Source organism: Dipodomys merriami, unplaced genomic scaffold, assembly GCF_024711535.1.
Source record: "Dipodomys merriami isolate MVZ:Mamm:240054 unplaced genomic scaffold, mDipMer1.0.p SCAF_6, whole genome shotgun sequence".
Lineage (NCBI taxonomy): Eukaryota > Metazoa > Chordata > Mammalia > Rodentia > Heteromyidae > Dipodomys > Dipodomys merriami.
Window position 1 is genome coordinate 72,860,349 of NW_027206179.1, and position 18,609 is coordinate 72,878,957.

Genomic DNA, 18,609 nt, shown 5'->3' on the forward strand with positions numbered 1-18,609 from the left:
TATATAACTTACCTTTCAAGGCAGCTGGAACAGATTTTGGAGTAGTGAAAATATATTCTTGGGAGAGGGGACCTTCCCCAGCTTCATTACAAGCTTGAATACAGAATTTATAGGATGTTGACTCAGTAAGTCTTTGAACTTTGTATGTATGACATGGTCCTCTGTACAAGGAAATAAACCTAAAATGGCAACAATTTCATTAAACTATTATAGTGTTTTTATAGAACATATTTTAAAAATTAGTTATATACATTATTAAGGAATGATAAATTGCTTCCCAAATTTTATATTAGGAATAGTTTGTCACTCCAAACATATCTTTATGCTTTTTATCAGGTAAAGAAAATCACAGATGTGCTAGATTTCCTAGTATGACTTGCATTACTGAAAGACTGATGCTACATTTCATGCCCAACCATTATTACTGTTCCAGGTTTCTGGTATGGCTTTATTTCTGACTGTTACCTTTTAATATGTATTCATATGAAGTGTTTGATACAAGTTTAACATTATATATATTTTCCCTATTATGTTACCTATGTCCAACATTTTGACTGGCTGTTTTTAATTTTTTTTGGAAATTGGGAAGTGAATAATAAATGCTCATATTGTACTAAATATGTGAAAAATAGAAATTTAATCACCCAAAATAACATTATTTCCAAGTAGTAGTAACTGACAAAATTTGCCTTTTTAATCTCTGAAGTACAAATGCACATACACACATTTATTTATTTTATTTATTTTGGTGCTGGTACTGGGGCTTGAATTCAGGGCCTGGGTTTTAGCTTCAAGGTTAACACTCTACCACTTGAGCCACAGCCTACTTCTGGCTTTTTGCTGGTTAACTTAACAATCTCAAGAACCTCAAGGATTTGTCTGCCTAGGCTGTCTTTGAACTGCATTTCTCAGATCTGAGCCTCCTGAATAGCTAGGATTATAGGTGCAAGCCATTGACACTCAACTGAGACATTTTTCACATAAGGAAAAAGCCAACAAGAAACCAACAAAACAAAACCAACATAATCTATAATGGTAAAAAATCACTGTTGAAAAATGACAAAACTTGTCATCAGCTAAATTAGGACTGTGACATTACCCTCAGAAAATGTGAATAGTTCTTGCCAAAGGAAAGTAACCAAAGATATAAAGTTGATTTAATTTATTAAAGTTATCTATGATCTCAAAAAGGTGATTTTTTAAATTTTCTGCAGCTATATTCATAATCTACAAAAATTCTCTAGCTGCTATATGAATATTGAGTTTGAAGTTCTATAACAGAACGTAACAGAATTTATAATAGAATCTTGATCGTGTTCTCTCTCACCAAGGCACTAATTGGAAATGTTTACAGTAAGCTTTCTTGTACCACCCCATATGAAAATAATTTAAAGACTTAATTCACTCACTAGTAGTAAATACAGCAAAGATAAATATCTCTATGAAAGCTTGTGGGAAGGCAAGAACATCCTAGAGATAAGAATACAGTGAATACATAAACTTCTGCCAAGAACAAAGGTACAAAGATGTTCATACGCATAGACTATGGGAAATGATCAATACTAGCCTGAGTATGTTCCTGAGAAGTCATGTTGTACACAAAAATATTGTTATTTTAAAGCACAAGTATGTCTCATAGAGTATTTATGTACAATCATTGCACATATTTCATTATTAAATACTTGGGTAGGATATAATTCTAACAAGAAAAACCCAAAGTAAACCTTGAGAAAAGCTGTTAGAAGGTTAACAGCTGTAGAAAGTTGTGTACCATTGTTTCTATGGGTATAATGTGAATAAACAGCTCCAAATCGCTATTTAAGTAATTAATACTGTAAAAATTTTGAATAACACTAATTAAAATATATGATTTAGTGAGGAACTATATGGCATGGTATGTATAATACCATGTATAAAAGAGCAGAGATTAAGACCTTGAATGACAGAATAGCTAATCAAAGGCTGTAGCTTTAAATAATTAACTAATTAAGGCTCTAGCCAAGATCTGTCTATGAAGAATGTTCACTGTTCATTCAGTGTGCAGACTGGGTCATGAGTACAATAGAGAGTGACATAATTTCTGCCCTCCAAACCTTTTACAAATCACAATCACTTACTGTAAAATGACTACTAGAAACACTTAAACAGAATTATTTTGTAGCCATCATTAGTTTGCAAGAAGACAGTTAAGAATAGCCTACTTAATTTTATTATTCTACTTATAAATAGAAAATCAACATTAAGCCTTCTGATATTTGAAAAACAGTACACGTAAAAACCCACCTTCCATTCTTATCTGCCATTTGAAGGTGGTACTGAATAGAATCTGCTGACAATGTCTTTGGGTTTCCTTCTCCCCATTTCAGCTTAAGGTTCTGGTGGTTAAAGGCAACACATTCCAGACGAGGTGGATCAGGAGGAAGGGGCTTAGTTTTCAGTTTTATCATATGGCTGAAAGGACCAGCTCCAAGGCTATTCAAGGCTTGAATTCGTATTCTAAGAGCCACATTAAAAACAAACAAAAACAAAACACACATTTATCATGATTATTTCCTTTGAATTGTTTTTCTTAATTAGGCACAAATTAACAGTTTCAAGAGTGAGTGTACCTGTATGTTGTATCTGGTTGCAAATTGTCTATAATATAGCTTGTCATCTTTCCCACTGTTAAGGGCTGCTTATCTCCAAAGTCTATGCTGTAGGCAAGGATTTCTGAGCCATGGTCACAAGGCTTTTCCCAGCTTATTGCAAGGCATGAAGAAGGTGAATAATAGGGACTTTCTATATAGTCATCACTTATCTCTTGAAGACAAGTTACGATGGCAGGAACTGATGGTGGTGTCACACAGGCTGCTACTTCACTGAAAGGGCCTGCACCCACCACACTGAGAGCCTACAAGTTAACAAAGTCTCCAAGTTAATAACAACATGACTATGGAAATGCTCATGAAACAGTAAACGTTAGACAGAGTATTGTGCCAAGGCACTGATCACCTTTACCTGGACTCTGCAATAATAGGTAGTTGCTGGTGAAAGTCCTTTTAAGTCATAACTGAGGCCAGGTCCACAGTAACATATCTGCATACTTCCTTCAACTCCTCCCCACTCCAGTCGATACTCAGTGATATCAGTTCCATTACTTGAAGGACTCTTTTAAGTGAAAAAAGGATAAAAAACTGTCCTGATAGTGACCAAACAGGTTTTAGGAAAAAAGGTTCTTTTCCTAAGCATATTTAAAAACTTGCTTTTGAATTTCTTTAAGACACAACACAGTTAAAACTGTAAATTTTTTATATTTTTATTCATTAATATAATCTGAATTTCAGTTTGGCTAAAATATAACTATGTTTCAAATTAGAAATAGAAATATGACTAAGTATTTTAAGATCAATATTCTTCAAAGTAATTTTATTAAGTTAAATAAAATTTAAAACTCCACAAGGAAATTTTCCTTGCTAAATTTCAAAGGAAACTGAAAATATAATTATCACTACTGATTATTGTTATACAAAATAAATACACTGGAAATAATAAAGATAAGAGACATTGTATTATGTAATCTGTTTTTTCTGAACATTAAATTCACTGGTGGCTGAACTATGTAAATACTGAGACAAAGCATTTGATGAAAATACAAAGTACAACATGTAAAAGAGTTCAATAATACTTCAAACTGTAGCTTATGCAAATGTTTAAAAAAGAGAATTTAGCTTAGACTTATTCTATGTGTAAAAATGGAGAGAATCTTTATTCTTTTATGCAAAATGCTCCAATTGTAGGTGAGTAGAAATGACAGTACCTCCCAATTCACTTGTACACAAGTTGCAGATCTGCATGTCACCTGAGGGGGCTTGCATTGGTCTGGTGGCCCAGGGGCTGTTGTAAAATCACATTTTTCTGAAAATGGTCCAAACTAGAAAAAAACAAGCATAAACATTTTAATTATTTTATCCTTAAGACATCTATTAATACCTAGAGTTCCACATTTGAAGATTCACCAGGCCAGGAGCTCATGGATCACTCTTATAACCCTAGCTACTAAAGAGGTTGAGATCTGAAGATCTTGGTTTGAAGCCAGCACAGACAGAAAAGCCCAACATATTCCTATGTCCAATTAACCAGTCAAAAACTGGAACTGGAGACATGGCTAAAGTGATAGAACACTAGCCATGAGTGTACCAGTAGCACATCAACAAAATGAAACTGGTAATTAAGTTAATCTTCCCTGTCCTTTAAAACTAATTTGGCCATAATTCTAAAAGCATGCACAAAAATACAAAGATTTAATAATTTACACTTATACATTATACTTATAATCTACACTTAATCTTACTACACTTTCTTCTTCCACAAATTGGCTTTTGTAAGAAGGGCAGGGAATAGGTGGAATAAATAAATTAAGCCGAGTGAAGAAATGGGAGATGACAAACATATTGAAAACACCAATGTTCTTTAAAATTTGACACTGGTTCTTTGACCTTAAAATGTAATGCAGTCTTATGAGGCTGATGACTTTACATAGAAAGGATAAATTAAATAAACACTACCCATCAAGTATATGAATTTATAATTAAGTAAGCTTGCAGATATAAATGCAAGAGACAGGATGTGAAATATAGTATAGTTCACTAAAATTTGCAATAATGTAAAGAGATATTAATTTTCTAAAACGTTAACTATAGAATAGCTTACAGAAACATAAACATTAATCATTTGAGATTGAAAAAAAAAAAAAGCACAAACTCCTAGTCTGTACTTAAACTGCCTAAAGAAGAAGTGTCATAGTTCAGTGGAAAGATCCTTAGCTCTGGAGTCTGACAAAATTGGGTTTGTGGATTATACTATCATTTATTTTGTGTGATTTTTGGTAAGGCTTTTCTGAGCTCTAGTTTCTTCATGGTAATAAAATGGAGGTACCACTGGTTCTATACATTAAATGTGACTGAAGACATATATAATATTTTTATAACAATCCATTCAAAACCAGAAATGCTTATTGTGTCTCCCCCTCTCTGGTCTCTTAGGAAAAGAAAAAAGAATGACAACTGTTAGTAAATGCCGCATACAAATAGATTATTGGCTTATTAACATTTCCTAACTAATATTTCTCTTCTCTCCTCTCTAGGCAGTTTAAGTACAAAACAGGAGTTAGATAATTTGTTTATCTTCAATTTCAAATGAGTAATGTTTTGTTTCTGTAAGCTATTCTAATTAACATTTTAGAAAATGAAAGTGGTATCTCTTCACATTATTGCAAATTTACTCTTTAATATTGTTGAAATTAGAAGGAAGGTTTCAACATACTAAGGCAAAAACTCTAGTTATAGGACATACTATGTTTTAAAAAGTTTATTAAAAATTGTAAACTTGAGGAGTCACCTATTAAAAGCAAAATGACCAACACATGGGCATGATAATTCATGTTAAAAACCACTAGGTGATTATGATTTGAGAATCCAGTAATCCACAATTCAACACAGTCTTCTCACCCCCATTTTGTTAGCTGCACGCAGTCTGAAGCTGTAAGTCTTTCCAGGAAGAAGGCTGCTCACTGTACATTCCACTTCAGGACCTTGGTAAACTTCTCTGGGTTCATCTCTTTCTGTAGGAGACATTTCTACACAGTAACAAGAAATGGGCGATCCACCATCAACCAGAGGGGGTCCTAAGGGTGGAAAGATTTATGAAACTTAACAAGAAGAACATTTTCAGTTATAACTTAGTTATAATTCATTACCAAAATAGAAATTACCCCATCGCAACTGTATTTCTTTTGCTTTGGGTCTACCCTGTAATCTGGGAGGGAGGCATGGGCCAGGAGGTACAGCCGGAGTCTGCACAAGTAAAGATTCAGAGACCTGCCAAAACAAAAGCAAAAACAAAACAAAAATGCCCCAAACCATATAATCAGATTGCTTTTGGTTTAGGAAAATAATACAAACACAAACACAAACACCAATAACTTGAAATTGTACTTAACTATGAACCGAAAAGGAAAAGTTCTGAACAGAATCAAAACTTGATTAAATCATTAAAACACAAAGTTTTTATAGGTAAATGAAGACATGTGCTGTGTGCCTACTATTCACAAAGCAAGTTACTGAAAAAAGAACCCTAACAAATATTTCATTTCCGTACCATAATTAACAAAACAAATTGATTTAACATAACTCACTAGGCTATGTTTTTTATTCTCTCCAAATGGGTCTATGAATGTCCTCTTCTAAGAAAGAATGCTTTAACATTCTGTAAAAGTTTCCTGTCTTGTTTTCAAGAGGTCTAGACTTAAGACTCTTGGTGACTTGGTTGTACCTAAACACTAATTTATTGTTGTTATTATTATTAAATATTCTTATTTATTATTAAATATTATTATTCTAAAATCACCAAAGTTTCTCTAGGTATTTGGTATTCTTTTCAGTTTTTGTCATATATGTATATTTTGAAGACTTTCAGATTTGTTTACTCACTCACTCACACACTCAATTACTCACCCAGCTACCCACCCATTCATCTAATTGCTCATGCACTCACTCACTCATTTACTCACTGCTGTGGATTGAACCCAGGGCTATTTTCTGAGCTATATTCCTAGTCTTAGTTGTATTTGAAAAGACATTCATAGACATAGACATTCATTGACATAGACAGTACCATATTCCTTATCTATGCTGTAATAAAAGCTTTATACACACCATTCTTTTAAAACAGAAATAAAATATTTAGTCATCTCATTCAGAAAAGTATCCTATGTATAAGAATGTTCTAATATGTCTGGAACAGAGTAACAGAATTTTGCATGTGTTTGCTTTTCTTAAACCCAGAGATTTTTTTTCCACTTTCTTTATTTGAAACACTGGAATCAAATCTAGGGCCTGAGGTATGTGAGGCAAATGTTGCACCTGTGCTACACCCATAATTCCAGGAGACCTCTTCTTATTTGATGGTACTGGCATTTGAACTCAGGCTCTCCTTCTTGCTAGGCAAGTACTCAACTTACTTGAACAACACCCTCACACTTGTCATTTCAGTTATTTTCAGAGAGGGTCTTATGTTTTGCCTAATCTACTCTGGTACTACAATCCTCCTAATCTCCACCTCCTAAGTAGCTGGGTGCTTTACTACTTGAGCCACATCTCCACTTCCAGCTCTTTGCTGGTCAACTAGAGATAAGAGCCTCACAGATTTTCTTACATGGGCTGGCTTTGAACTGTGATCCTCAGATCTCAGCCTCCTGAGCAGCTATAATTATAGGCATGGACCACTGGCAGGCTTCCAGCTGAGATATTCTTATTATATCACAAATATGTTAGGCAGGACTCACACTCAGTTTCACAACACTCATTTTCAAAGAAAAACTTATAATTCATTTTTTAATTTTTAATTTTAATTAATTCATTAATTTATTTTGCTGATCATAGGGCTTGAACTCTGGGTGTGGTTGCCGCTCCTGAGCTCTTCAGGTCAAGGCTAGCACTCTACACGAGCCACAGTGTCACTTCACTACTAGCTTTTTCTGTTTATGTGGTACTGAGCCATTGAACCCAGGGCTTCATGCATGCTAGACAAGCACTCTACCATTGATTGAGCCACATACCCAGCCCCATTTTTAAAAAAAATAATATTTTCATTGGGTTAAATTTTGTTTGAAAAAAAATTCTGATTGGGTGTTGGTGGCTTATACCTGTAATCCTAGTTCAGATACAGGGGTTCAATGCCAGCATGGGTAGAAAGCTCACTTGCTACTTGAGATAAGGAGAATGAAGGATCCAGGCTAACCTAAGCAGAAAAAGTGAGAGGCTCCCTCTCATTGAGAGAAGCTAGAAAGAAAGTGAGACTCCTATCTTAAAAATAACCAGTATAGCTGGGTGATGATGGCAGATGCCTGTAATCCTAGCTACTTAGATGGCTGAGATACAATGGTTCAAGACCAGCTTGGGCATTCACTAGACCCTATTTCTAAAATAATCAGGAAAAAGCAGGGTGGGAAGTATTGTTAAAAATAGATTCAGGTGGACCTGTTGCAACAATGAGAAGTACAAAATGTCATGTCAAAACCAGCTTTACAAAGTCGGGGGGGGGGGAGGGGGGAGGGGGGTATAATTGGGTGGGGGGAGGGGGGAGGCTGGGAAGGGAGGTGAAGGGTAAACAAAGGAGGAGGCTGCAATGCTTGGTAAGAAATGTATGCATTATCCTGCCCATGTAATTGTAGCCCCTCTGTACAGTATGTTCTCAAATAAAATAAAATAATATTAAAAAAAAAATAGTAGTGTTCCTGCCTAGGACACATCAAGGCCCTGACTTCAAACCCTAGCACTGAACAAAAAAAAGAGGTAATAAAAAGTAAATTTAAAAAGTTATTTCTTTTAAAAAATATACTTCTACAGAAAATACTAGAAATGCCTTATAGATAATGGTACACAAATCTGTTTCGATTATTTGGGCTCTACTAATAAAACAAAGGCTAGTGCTTCTGAAATAAACATGTACTTAAATAATAAATGATACTTTATGGTTTCTCTTGATACACACACACTATTTATGGAGCAGTAAACTAGTGCATGATTGATTATATTTCTATCCCTGCTTGGGATGGTTATTGAACACTATTCAAAAATTTTTAAAAAACATTTTAAAACATTTCCCCAGTGTTTCTATGTATTTTTTCAAAGCTAAACACCATTAGACAATACTTACTGACTTCTTACAATGAGCAAAGTGTCATATTACAATGTTCTTTTTTTTTTTTTTTCTCTGCCAGTCCTGGGGCTTGAACTCAGAGGCTGGGCACTGTTCCTGAGTTTCTTTTGCTCAAGGCTAGCACTCTACCACTTGAGCCACAGTGTCACTTCAGTCTTTTCTGTTTATGTGGTACTGAGGAATCAAACCCAGGACTTCATGCATATTAGGCAAGCACTCTATCACTAAGCCACAGTCCCAGCCCCTAGAATGATCTGTTAACTATATTAGCCCCTTATATTACAGAAATTACTTTTTGACATTTGTAGACACATTTCAATATTTAAGGTAGCATCTGGTGATCCTAGCCCATTTGGCCAAGCTTAAAGAAAAGACAATATATTAAGCATTACCGCACTCTGTCCTCCATCACTAATGCAGTAAACTCGTAAACGATAGAAACAGCCTGGATTCAGTCGATCACAAAGATGTTCCCTAGTAGCACCACTGTATATCATATCCCATTTGTTTCCTGTAAGATGAAGAATTGTGTTCAATCAGCTACTAGGTAATGTTTAACATTTTGATATCATGAACCCAGCAGGTATCCTAGCTTCACAAAGCAATTTATGTATGCAATTTGTCAGAAACAATTTAAGCTTGTTTTCAGTTTCCTGGAAATTATCTAATTTTCTTTGTGAGTGCGGCTTCCTAGATAAATCTACAATGGCCTTGTTGAAGTGAAATATCTCTAACTCTGCAGAGACTTTGTATAGCTTGATAATTTGCTATTCATTAAGAATTTTAAATGTGTTTACTGGTCCAGTAATAACATTATAACAAACAAAAAAATAGAACCAATGTCATAGGAAGTTTAGCGTTAAAGACACTATTTTTTTTTTTGCAGGAAATAGGTCATTTTACAAAAATCAAAACTGTTTTCTTTATTGAGAAATCAAAATTGTTAGATGAGACTCAAGAATGAGGTTCATTTGTTACAAAAGTGTCTTACTAAAAGTAATATAGTCTCAGAGAACTTAAGAAACGAAATCCTCAAATTATTAACAACTCACTGGGTGCTAGTGGCTCTGAATTCTTCCTCCCCTATGTTAAGGCTCTAAGGTACAGAAAGGAACAAAATTTTGTTAACACCAAAATCTTCTTTGCAAGCTGGGCACTGGTGACTCACATCTGTAATCTTAGCTACTTTAGGAAGCTGAGTTCTGAGGACCAAGGTTTGAGACCAGCCTGAACAGGAAAGTCTGTGAGATATCTCCACTAAAAACTACTCAGAAAAAGCTGGAAGTGGTGCTGTGGTTCAAATGGTAATGCATTTAGCCTTGAACAAAAGAAGCTCAGGAACAGAGCCCAGGCCCAGAGTTCAAGCTCCAAGACTGGCAAAAAAAAAAAAAAAAATCAACAACTCAATTAAAAAATGGACAAATGGGCTAAACAGAGACTTCTCAGAAGACAAAGCAAAAATAGCCAATAGACATATAAAATATTTAACATCTCTGGCCATAAAGGAAATGCAAATCAAAACAACACTGAGATTCCATCTCAACCCAATTAGAATGGCCAACATCAAGAAGACAACATTAACAGATGCCGGTGTGGATGTGGGTGAAAAGGAACCCTAGGAACACGGTGAGAATGTAAACTTGTTCAACCACTCTGGAAAGCAATGTGAAGAGTCTCCAAAAACCTAAATATAGAACAACTTTTGATCCAGAAATTCCACTCTTGGGCATTTATCACATAGATTACAAACTAGGATACAGTTAAGGCCACCTGCATAACCATATTCCCCACAGCACTATTCACCACAGCGAAGGCATGCAATTACCCAGATGCTGCTACATGGAAAAATGGATCAAGAAAATGTGGTATATACACTTGGTAGAATTTTACTGATGCATTAGAATGATACTGTATCATTTGCAAAGAAATAAAAAGACCTGGAAAAGAATCAAGTTAAATGAAATGTTAGGCCCAGAGAGACAAAGACTCTATATAGGTTCCACTATGAGACAAAACATGCTTATAAATAAATTAGTAAAAAAAATTGTATGTAAGTGTATTAACTGAAATATGGTGGATTCGGGGGGAGAATTTAAATGGTCTAATTCTTTAGAAAGGCTAACTCACAGTCGAATAAAATATACACCTGGAAATGGGTACTCAAAAGTGGGGGGGAAGGGGTGGAGACAAGGGGTAGGAAGAAAAGAAGCGGGGAGAATGCAGTCATAAAATTCAATGCATATTCTACAAAATTAAGAAAATTAAGGAAAGGGGTGAAGTTGGGAAGGATAGATGAGAGTGACATCAAGATGCACTGTATTCATAAACTGCTTTGCTGAATGGCAACTTCTTTGTATAACTACTTGAAGATAAATCTAAGTCATCTAATCTTTGGAAGACCTTATAGTATATCATGATTTATCTGGGTATGGTGGAATTGAGCAAAAAATTTGAAAAAAATCAAGGCTATGCACATATAATACTATATAAGTGGATAGCAGTCATATATTTGATTACATTATATTTCTGATATAATACTAGATAGGTGGATAGCAGTCATATAGTTGATTACACTATATTTCTGGAGATCACAATTTGAAGTGGATCATAACACCATAAACACATAAACAAAATCAAGGACAGCTTGTAGTAAATATGTTAGTAGATGAAATAATGAGGAAATAAATGATATAAAATGTAAAGCCATGAAGAGGAGAGGTGAGAATGACTAACTGGAACAAATCTATTAATTTATATGAATTAATAAATCTATCAAGCTATTCTTACCATTAGAACCTTCTGCCATCTCTACTACATACTTATTAATGGGTGCCCCTCCACTGTCTTTTGGTGGATCTATTCAAAGAAACAAAAGTGTTATTAGGCAAAGTACATAAAATGTAAAAGGCAGAATAAAATACAAAAGTTCAATTATTTAAAAAGAAAAGCGAACCACTGCAGTGTTTTAATTATCTATACCTCATTTTGCTATGTTGCTATCATCTGCTTTTCAATGAATTTACCATATTTTCCCATGTTTATAAATCTTTTCTATAAGACCTTTTAATGGGTACATAATATTCCATTCACTTTAGATTCTAAAGGCGGTTTGACATTTGTGAATATTTTGTAATTATTATTGAAGTCTATATTATTCTAAATTCTTCAGGCACAGATCAATTTATATCTTTGCTTTCCCATTAAACTAGTATATAAGCAGATGCTCAATAAATATTTGCATTAAAAGAATAGCTAATTTTGCTTCTTCTGCCAATCAAGACAACCCAAATCATCTGGCTGCAAGTTTAGTAATCTTTTATTGCACAATGTTACTGTTGTTCATAAATCTTGGTGTATTCTCAGTTCCTCTGTGTCCAATCTGAGCTGCTTTGTGAGTACAGTTTGCCATGAAAAGATCTACAAATGAATCAATCATTTTTTTATTGGACTACTTTGAATTAACAAATTTATTCAAATAAATCATTTATTTTATTAATCAAAATTTTATTAATTTTTTCCTGTTTTACACAGAACAGGAAATTATTGCTGTACACCTTACAAAGTCAAACCTAATAATACTAACTTGGTAGATTAAAATGACTAAATTTATGAAAAGCCTTTCTATAAGAAAACACCAGCTTAGGAAATTGTGTAGATCATCAGTGTCACTTTTTTTCTAATAAACACCTTGGTTAGTCTGGCCTTTTCTCTTCTTACTTGGCACAACACTGGAATATTCTACACAAAAAAAACTATTTGAATGTAGTTTAAACCCATGGTAACATTGTAGTAAACATGGACATGACACCCATAAAGTAAGAATTTGGATTTTTAACTAAATCTTTTTCTTTTTCTCTTCTAAGGACAGATGTAGCAAACCTCTAGCCCAGTGTATCTTTTCACAAGGCCAGTCTATCTAGAGTAGTTTCAAATATTTATCTTAAAAATTATCTTCACATTCAAATTACTTTAATACAGAGTAATGATGTACGAATATGCATAGTATCTTACCCCAAGTTATTTTAAAACTGTGTGAATGTATCTTTCCTTTAACTGAAGGCTTTCCAGGTACTCCTGGTTTATCAGGACAGGTAGTAAACTCTACTACTTCACTTGGATTACTTTTACCTTCTGAGTTATAAGCAATAACCTGTGGTGAGAACACAAAAACTTAATGTTTGATACCGTAATGATATTATTGGCTTTATGAACAAGCAAAGAGCAAAACACAGGTTTGATCAAATGATAAAATAAATGTCAGAATATGATGGCTTGTTTCTTTGAAAAACTGCATGACTTCACTAGGAACTGGGCACATGTAACCAATATGCAAGTGTATTTCCTTTTAGGGTTACTCCCAAGAATTCAAGCGTGAGCCTCACAGTATGATATTAGCACAACAGCCCAAGTCAAACAAGCTATAATCTGATGATTTTGAAAGGCTTGCTTATTCTTAGTGCTTAAAAAAGATGTCCACAATTTTTTTAATCTCCTCTACAAAAAGTGAAGCTCAGATCTCCTTCACTTGTGTAGAATGTGTACTTGATTCAAACACAGAGAATGTAGCAGAAATGATAGTGTATTTAATTTCTCTCTGGAGAAGTCAGTGGGTAAAGATCTCATGGCTCCTGGTGACAACCATGAGTAAACTTGGAAGTGGATCCTCCAGGTGGCCTCCCAGGAGGCCTTCAGATGATTATAATCTAAGAGTCTAAATAAAAAACACTTCACTAAATCTGGTCCTGAACTCCTGGATCTGCAGAAACTGAGATAAGAAATAAATCTTCATTTTTATTTTATTTTATATTTTGTCAGTCGTGGAGCTTGAGTCATAGGGCCACTTCTGTTTTTCTGGTGATTTATTGGAGATAAGAGTCTCATGGACTTTCCCGCCCAGGCTGGCTTTGATCCACGATCCTCAGAATTCTGCCCTGAGTAGGATTACAGGTGTGAGCCACCAGCACCCAGCTTTAAATGTTCATTTTTTTTGGGGGGAGGGGTCCGGTTGTGGGGCCTGAACTCTGGGCCTGGGCGCTGTCCCTCAGCTCTTCAGCTCAAGGCTAGCACTGTACCACTTGAGCCACAGTGCCACTTCCGGCTTTTTTTTTTCTTTTTGCTTATGTGGTGCTGAGGAATCGAACCCAGGGCCTCATGCATGCAAGGCAAGCGCTCTACCACTGAGCCATCTTCCCAGCCCTAAATGTTCATTTTTTTAAGCTACTAAATTATGGATTAATTTGTTATTTAATAATACAGAAATATAACTAACTCACACCTAAGATGTTTTATTTAAAATACTCCACGTAGTGCAGAGTCTATTTAAACTTTAACTTTACTGTTAGTGGAAAACTTTGAAACTTAAGATTTTAAGATTATATATAGACTTCAGCCCTGTCTCCTTTTACTGTAAAGCATCTTCTTTAGTTAACTATAAATGTAGTTAGAGGAATAAAGTCATAATTTTAATCCCTTTTTAATTTTACAAATAAGCAGAGTATGCGTTAAATGTCCACCACATATAGAACACTGTTAGAAATGCTAGGTGTGATGTCCTTTGCTTCAAAGAGTTTAGAATTTTTTTTTTCCTTTATTGAGATAGTGTGTCACTATGTTGTTCAGGCTGACCTTGAACTCCTAGAATCAAGTGACTCTCCTGTTATCCTCTAGTCTCTGGCTTTGCTTTTTTGGCTATTATAAATTGAGACTCTGAACATTAGTGTACATTTAAATTTTTATTTTTTACAGTGTTAGGGAATAAATCCAAGGCCTCACACCATATTAGGCAAGCACTGGTCCAGCTAAGGAGTTTAGAATCTTTATGCAGAAGACAAAAATATGCATATTAAATGGATTTAGAAGGTAAAGAAAGACTCTTAAGGCCTAAAACAGTTCAGGAAGTTTAGAAAGGGAAATGGAAGTAATGAGAGATGTTACTGGGCAATGCAGTGAAAGAGAAAACTTGGGTAAGAAAGAGGATGGAAAGTCCTGAACATAAGTAAAGAAGCAAACAGTGAACTCTGCGAAGGCAACAGTAAGTAGTATAGCCAGTTCAAGTAAGGAATTAAAACAGTATGCTTTAAAAAATGAATGGGAATATGAAGAATTTTTGATAAAACTAAGGAAATGGTTTCTTAAATGGGAGTTGTTTTTCAGAAAGTTCCATCTAGGTACAGAACAAAACTGAATAGATGAGGTGGGGCCAGAGGGCTTATATTTCTAAGGATTTACCTGATACTAATAGAATTGTCTGGTGGTATTTTTGAGAATCATTGCTCTAGAGCTCATCATTATTTTGTTACTCAATAACAAAATACTGTGATCCAGTGATATTCAAAGAAGTAGCTTATGGAGCCAACTTGGGTATTTGTGAGTAGCATTTTCTCTTACAACTTGAAGGGCTGCCAAAGTGAAATGTTTAAATAAATACTTGGTTTGCTTATAGCAGAACAGTGGAGAATTTAACACTCTGTGTGTGTGTGTGTGTGTGTGTGTGTGTATGTGTGTGTGTGTGTGTGTGTGTGTGTGTGTGTGTGTGTGGTGTCTGCCTGTGTATTCAGTGACAGTAACATATTAGTGCTACAAGAATTTTAATAAACTTGGGGCTGGGAAGGTGGCTCAGTGGTAGAGCGCTTGCCTTGCATGCATGAGGCCCTGGGTTCAATTCCCCAGCACCACATAAGCAAAAAGAAAAAAAAAGAATTTTAATAAACTTAACAAATTATAACTAACCCAAACATACAATCTAATATCATAAAAAAAAAAAGATCTAGACAGGCATGAGCCTATAATCATAGCTACATTGGGAAGCTGAGATCTGAACATTGAGATTCCATCTAGCTCAGGCAGACAAAGCCAAGAGGCTCCATCTCCAATTACTCAATAGAAAGTCAGAAGTGGAAGTATGGCTGGAGTGGCAGTGCCAGCTTTGAGCAAAAAAGCTAATCAGGAACATAAGGGTTTGTGTTCAAGGCTAAGTACTGACATAAAAAAACTAAAATCAAACAAAAAAAACTCAACCATACTCAAAGTGCCTACTTCCTAAATATTTTACAAATCTTATAAATATGAAACTGTAGTTAGACATTAAATGATTCAGTCATCAGAAGTTTTTAGAATGAAGCTATTATGAAATAAGGCATTACAAATATAATTATGCATTATATAATCAAATTTCTTGATATTATTTTTTCCAAGGTTCTTAAGAAGTACTAAAATTAATCTTTGCTTCTAATAATAAAAACCGTTCGCAGTGTTTTCTAACATTTATATAAAATTATTTGATTAGTAAATACTGGTAGAAAAAGTTAAATGTTGAATTAATTAATAAGCATCTTATTATCCTGGGAAAGCTGCATAAACATTTAGGCTGGCTTATATTACCTGGTATATTAATTCAAGTACTGCCTGACAAGAAACATCAATACATATGCTAAAAAAAACAAGAAACATATCCTAGAATATTGCTGCAACAGGCAAAAGGATTTTAGAAGGCTCCATAGAGGAATCTTCAAAGCCTATCACTGATTCAAGTGAATGAGAGTGATCTGTGGAAGTAGTAACTACACTGTCAGGAATAGTAATGGTTGACTCAGGTGAAAGCCATCAATAGGCATTAAAACTAGTATGGAATTTGATAATGGATAAGGTATTTATATAGTACACAATCCTTACAAAATAATTACAATGAGAAAAAGAGAATTTTAAAGTCAATAAACTTCAAAAGACTACCAGGAATGAGAAAAATTAAGGTTGTGTGCCACTTACTATGATGCATCGTTTTATGGCATTACTTTTTGTAATGAAATTTCCAAAAAGTATACTATGAAGTGTTTTCTAACAACATCCATATTTTAAATAATGTGTGCACGTTATGCAAAGAGCCCCAGAAACCATTAAAATAGTTTTGAAGGTAAATAGATGAAAAGTATTAATATATAATAAAAAAGTAAACCAAGAAAGCTTACTAGAAAATGTCAAATGTGCCAGAAATGGCACTGTGGCTCAAGAGGTAGAGTGCTTGCCTTGAGCTGAAGAGCTCTGGGACAGTGCCCAAGCCCAGAGTTCAAGCATCACAACTGACAGAAAAAAAAAGTTTGGAACCAGAGGAATGGAGTATGTATTAGACTTTAAAGTAACAACAATAACAAAGAAAGAAAGAAAAAGGAGAGAGTAAGAGAAGAAAGAAAGAGAACCAAAAAAAATTTTTTAAGAGCTCCCAAATCTTACCTTGAATTTATACTTTGTACTACGTCTGAGATTTTTCACTGTGTAAGCAAGATCTTCTCCATCATATTTAGGCTTAAAACCATATCCCTGTAAAGGTCAAACAAAATTAAATGTCTAACTGAACAAGTATGGGAAATAACACATATATGAGGAAAATGCAGGTTCCTCTTTGTCTCCAACCATGTGTATGTGATAAAGACTATCCTGAGTACAATTCTCACCTTGATGCTTCTATCTTAAGTGGATGGTCCCAGAAATGATACATAACCTGTGTAAAATATCAGGGAACTCACTTTTAATGTAGCAGCCAAGAGAAAATCTTTGTGTTGAGGGAAGAGGTAGGCAAATGGCAACTTCACCATTAGTAAAGCTACTCCAAGAACTAAAAGGAATTTCCCAGAGATGATGTAAGAACTAACCAGAATGTAACTGTTGAATGCATTTAATTCTCCCTCAGTGTACAATCTTTCATTTTACAAACAAAAGGTTGCCTCCTCCCTCACTTCCATCCTATCCAAATAATAACCAGCCAAGGATTAAAGGATTAAGGTGTCAATACAATATGTGATTTAGTGTCACACTCATGTTTTAAATACTGTATTTAAACTATATATTCATACTTACTGAAGTTTCTTCCTCCATCTCTAATATGTAAGAAATTCCTTCATCTGATGGTGTTCCTGAGGGTTTACTCCACTGTAAGGACAGCCAAGTAACTCCAGCCTTAGCTAGTACAGGACTTGCTGGCATAGACGGGGCACAGCCTGATGTGTAATATAATACTTCTTCACTAAAGCCACTGTGGATAAGGCATGAAAAAGAATAACTTTTACAGTTGAAGAATAATTTTTTAAAAATGAAGAAAATATTTTTTTCAGTTCTAGGGGATCAAATGCAATGGTCTTGTTCAGGTAAAACAAAAAGCATTCTACCTAAACTATATCCCCTATAGCTCTGGAAAATGAAAAAAAAATTAACAGTGAATTATAAACTAAGTAAGGTATCTTTTATTATTAAGTTGTACAAAGGGGTTTCAAGTCAATATGTCAATTCATGCATCTTGATCTGTCACCTTTCCATCAGTCTCTCTTCTTCAGCTATCTCAATCTTACCTATTCCCTCAAACTTCCTAATTCCATTGAGTCAAATACACTGAGTCAAATAATGTATCTTGAATTTGATAACTGTCTTTAAGATAACCAGATACCAAAAAATAAACTAGTAGTCTTTTTTTAAATGCAGTTTTGTTCAGATTTTTAAGCCTTTTTAAATATCTTAAAATGTATCTAGCCAGAGAATATATATACATATGTATATGTATATATATATTATATACACACACACAAATTTATAGAATAACCGCCTTCTATTGGTATAAATTTTGTATGCTTTAAAACATACTTTCATATAATGCCATTTATATGAGATAGAAAATGCAAATTCTCAGTTGTGTAATTAAACCTACTTGCCACATAAAGGTGAGCAGGAGTATCTCTAGAACAAATGTAATTTCAATATGACTCTTAAAAGGACTATTTATAATCATTATATGTTTTTGGACATGTTAAGAGACTGGACTCAGGGCATTGTGCCTACCAGGTAAGTGCCCTATTACTTGAGCCAATATCCAGCCCAAAGCCCAGCTATTTAAACAGGCATCTTGGATGCTCCTGGATTCACCAG

General features: G+C 34.5%; 1 protein-coding gene across 7 annotated transcripts in view; it reads right to left on the reverse strand.

The window, feature by feature from the left end:
* Positions 1 to 18,609, reverse strand: part of Fndc3a (fibronectin type III domain containing 3A) — a 118,339-nt gene that overhangs the window by 6,540 nt on the left and 93,190 nt on the right. For all 7 annotated transcript variants that reach the window (XM_070003177.1, XM_070003179.1, XM_070003178.1 and 4 more), the window contains 12 exons: positions 17,551 to 17,725; positions 16,927 to 17,013; positions 12,712 to 12,850; positions 11,488 to 11,556; positions 9,093 to 9,211; positions 5,753 to 5,858; positions 5,490 to 5,665; positions 3,800 to 3,913; positions 3,001 to 3,150; positions 2,610 to 2,893; positions 2,284 to 2,496; positions 13 to 179 (listed from right to left, as the gene is read on the reverse strand). In XM_070003177.1, the coding sequence (XP_069859278.1) occupies positions 13 to 179; positions 2,284 to 2,496; positions 2,610 to 2,893; positions 3,001 to 3,150; positions 3,800 to 3,913; positions 5,490 to 5,665; positions 5,753 to 5,858; positions 9,093 to 9,211; positions 11,488 to 11,556; positions 12,712 to 12,850; positions 16,927 to 17,013; positions 17,551 to 17,725 (1,799 nt within the window). The remainder of the gene's footprint in view (positions 1 to 12; positions 180 to 2,283; positions 2,497 to 2,609; positions 2,894 to 3,000; positions 3,151 to 3,799; positions 3,914 to 5,489; positions 5,666 to 5,752; positions 5,859 to 9,092; positions 9,212 to 11,487; positions 11,557 to 12,711; positions 12,851 to 16,926; positions 17,014 to 17,550; positions 17,726 to 18,609) is intronic.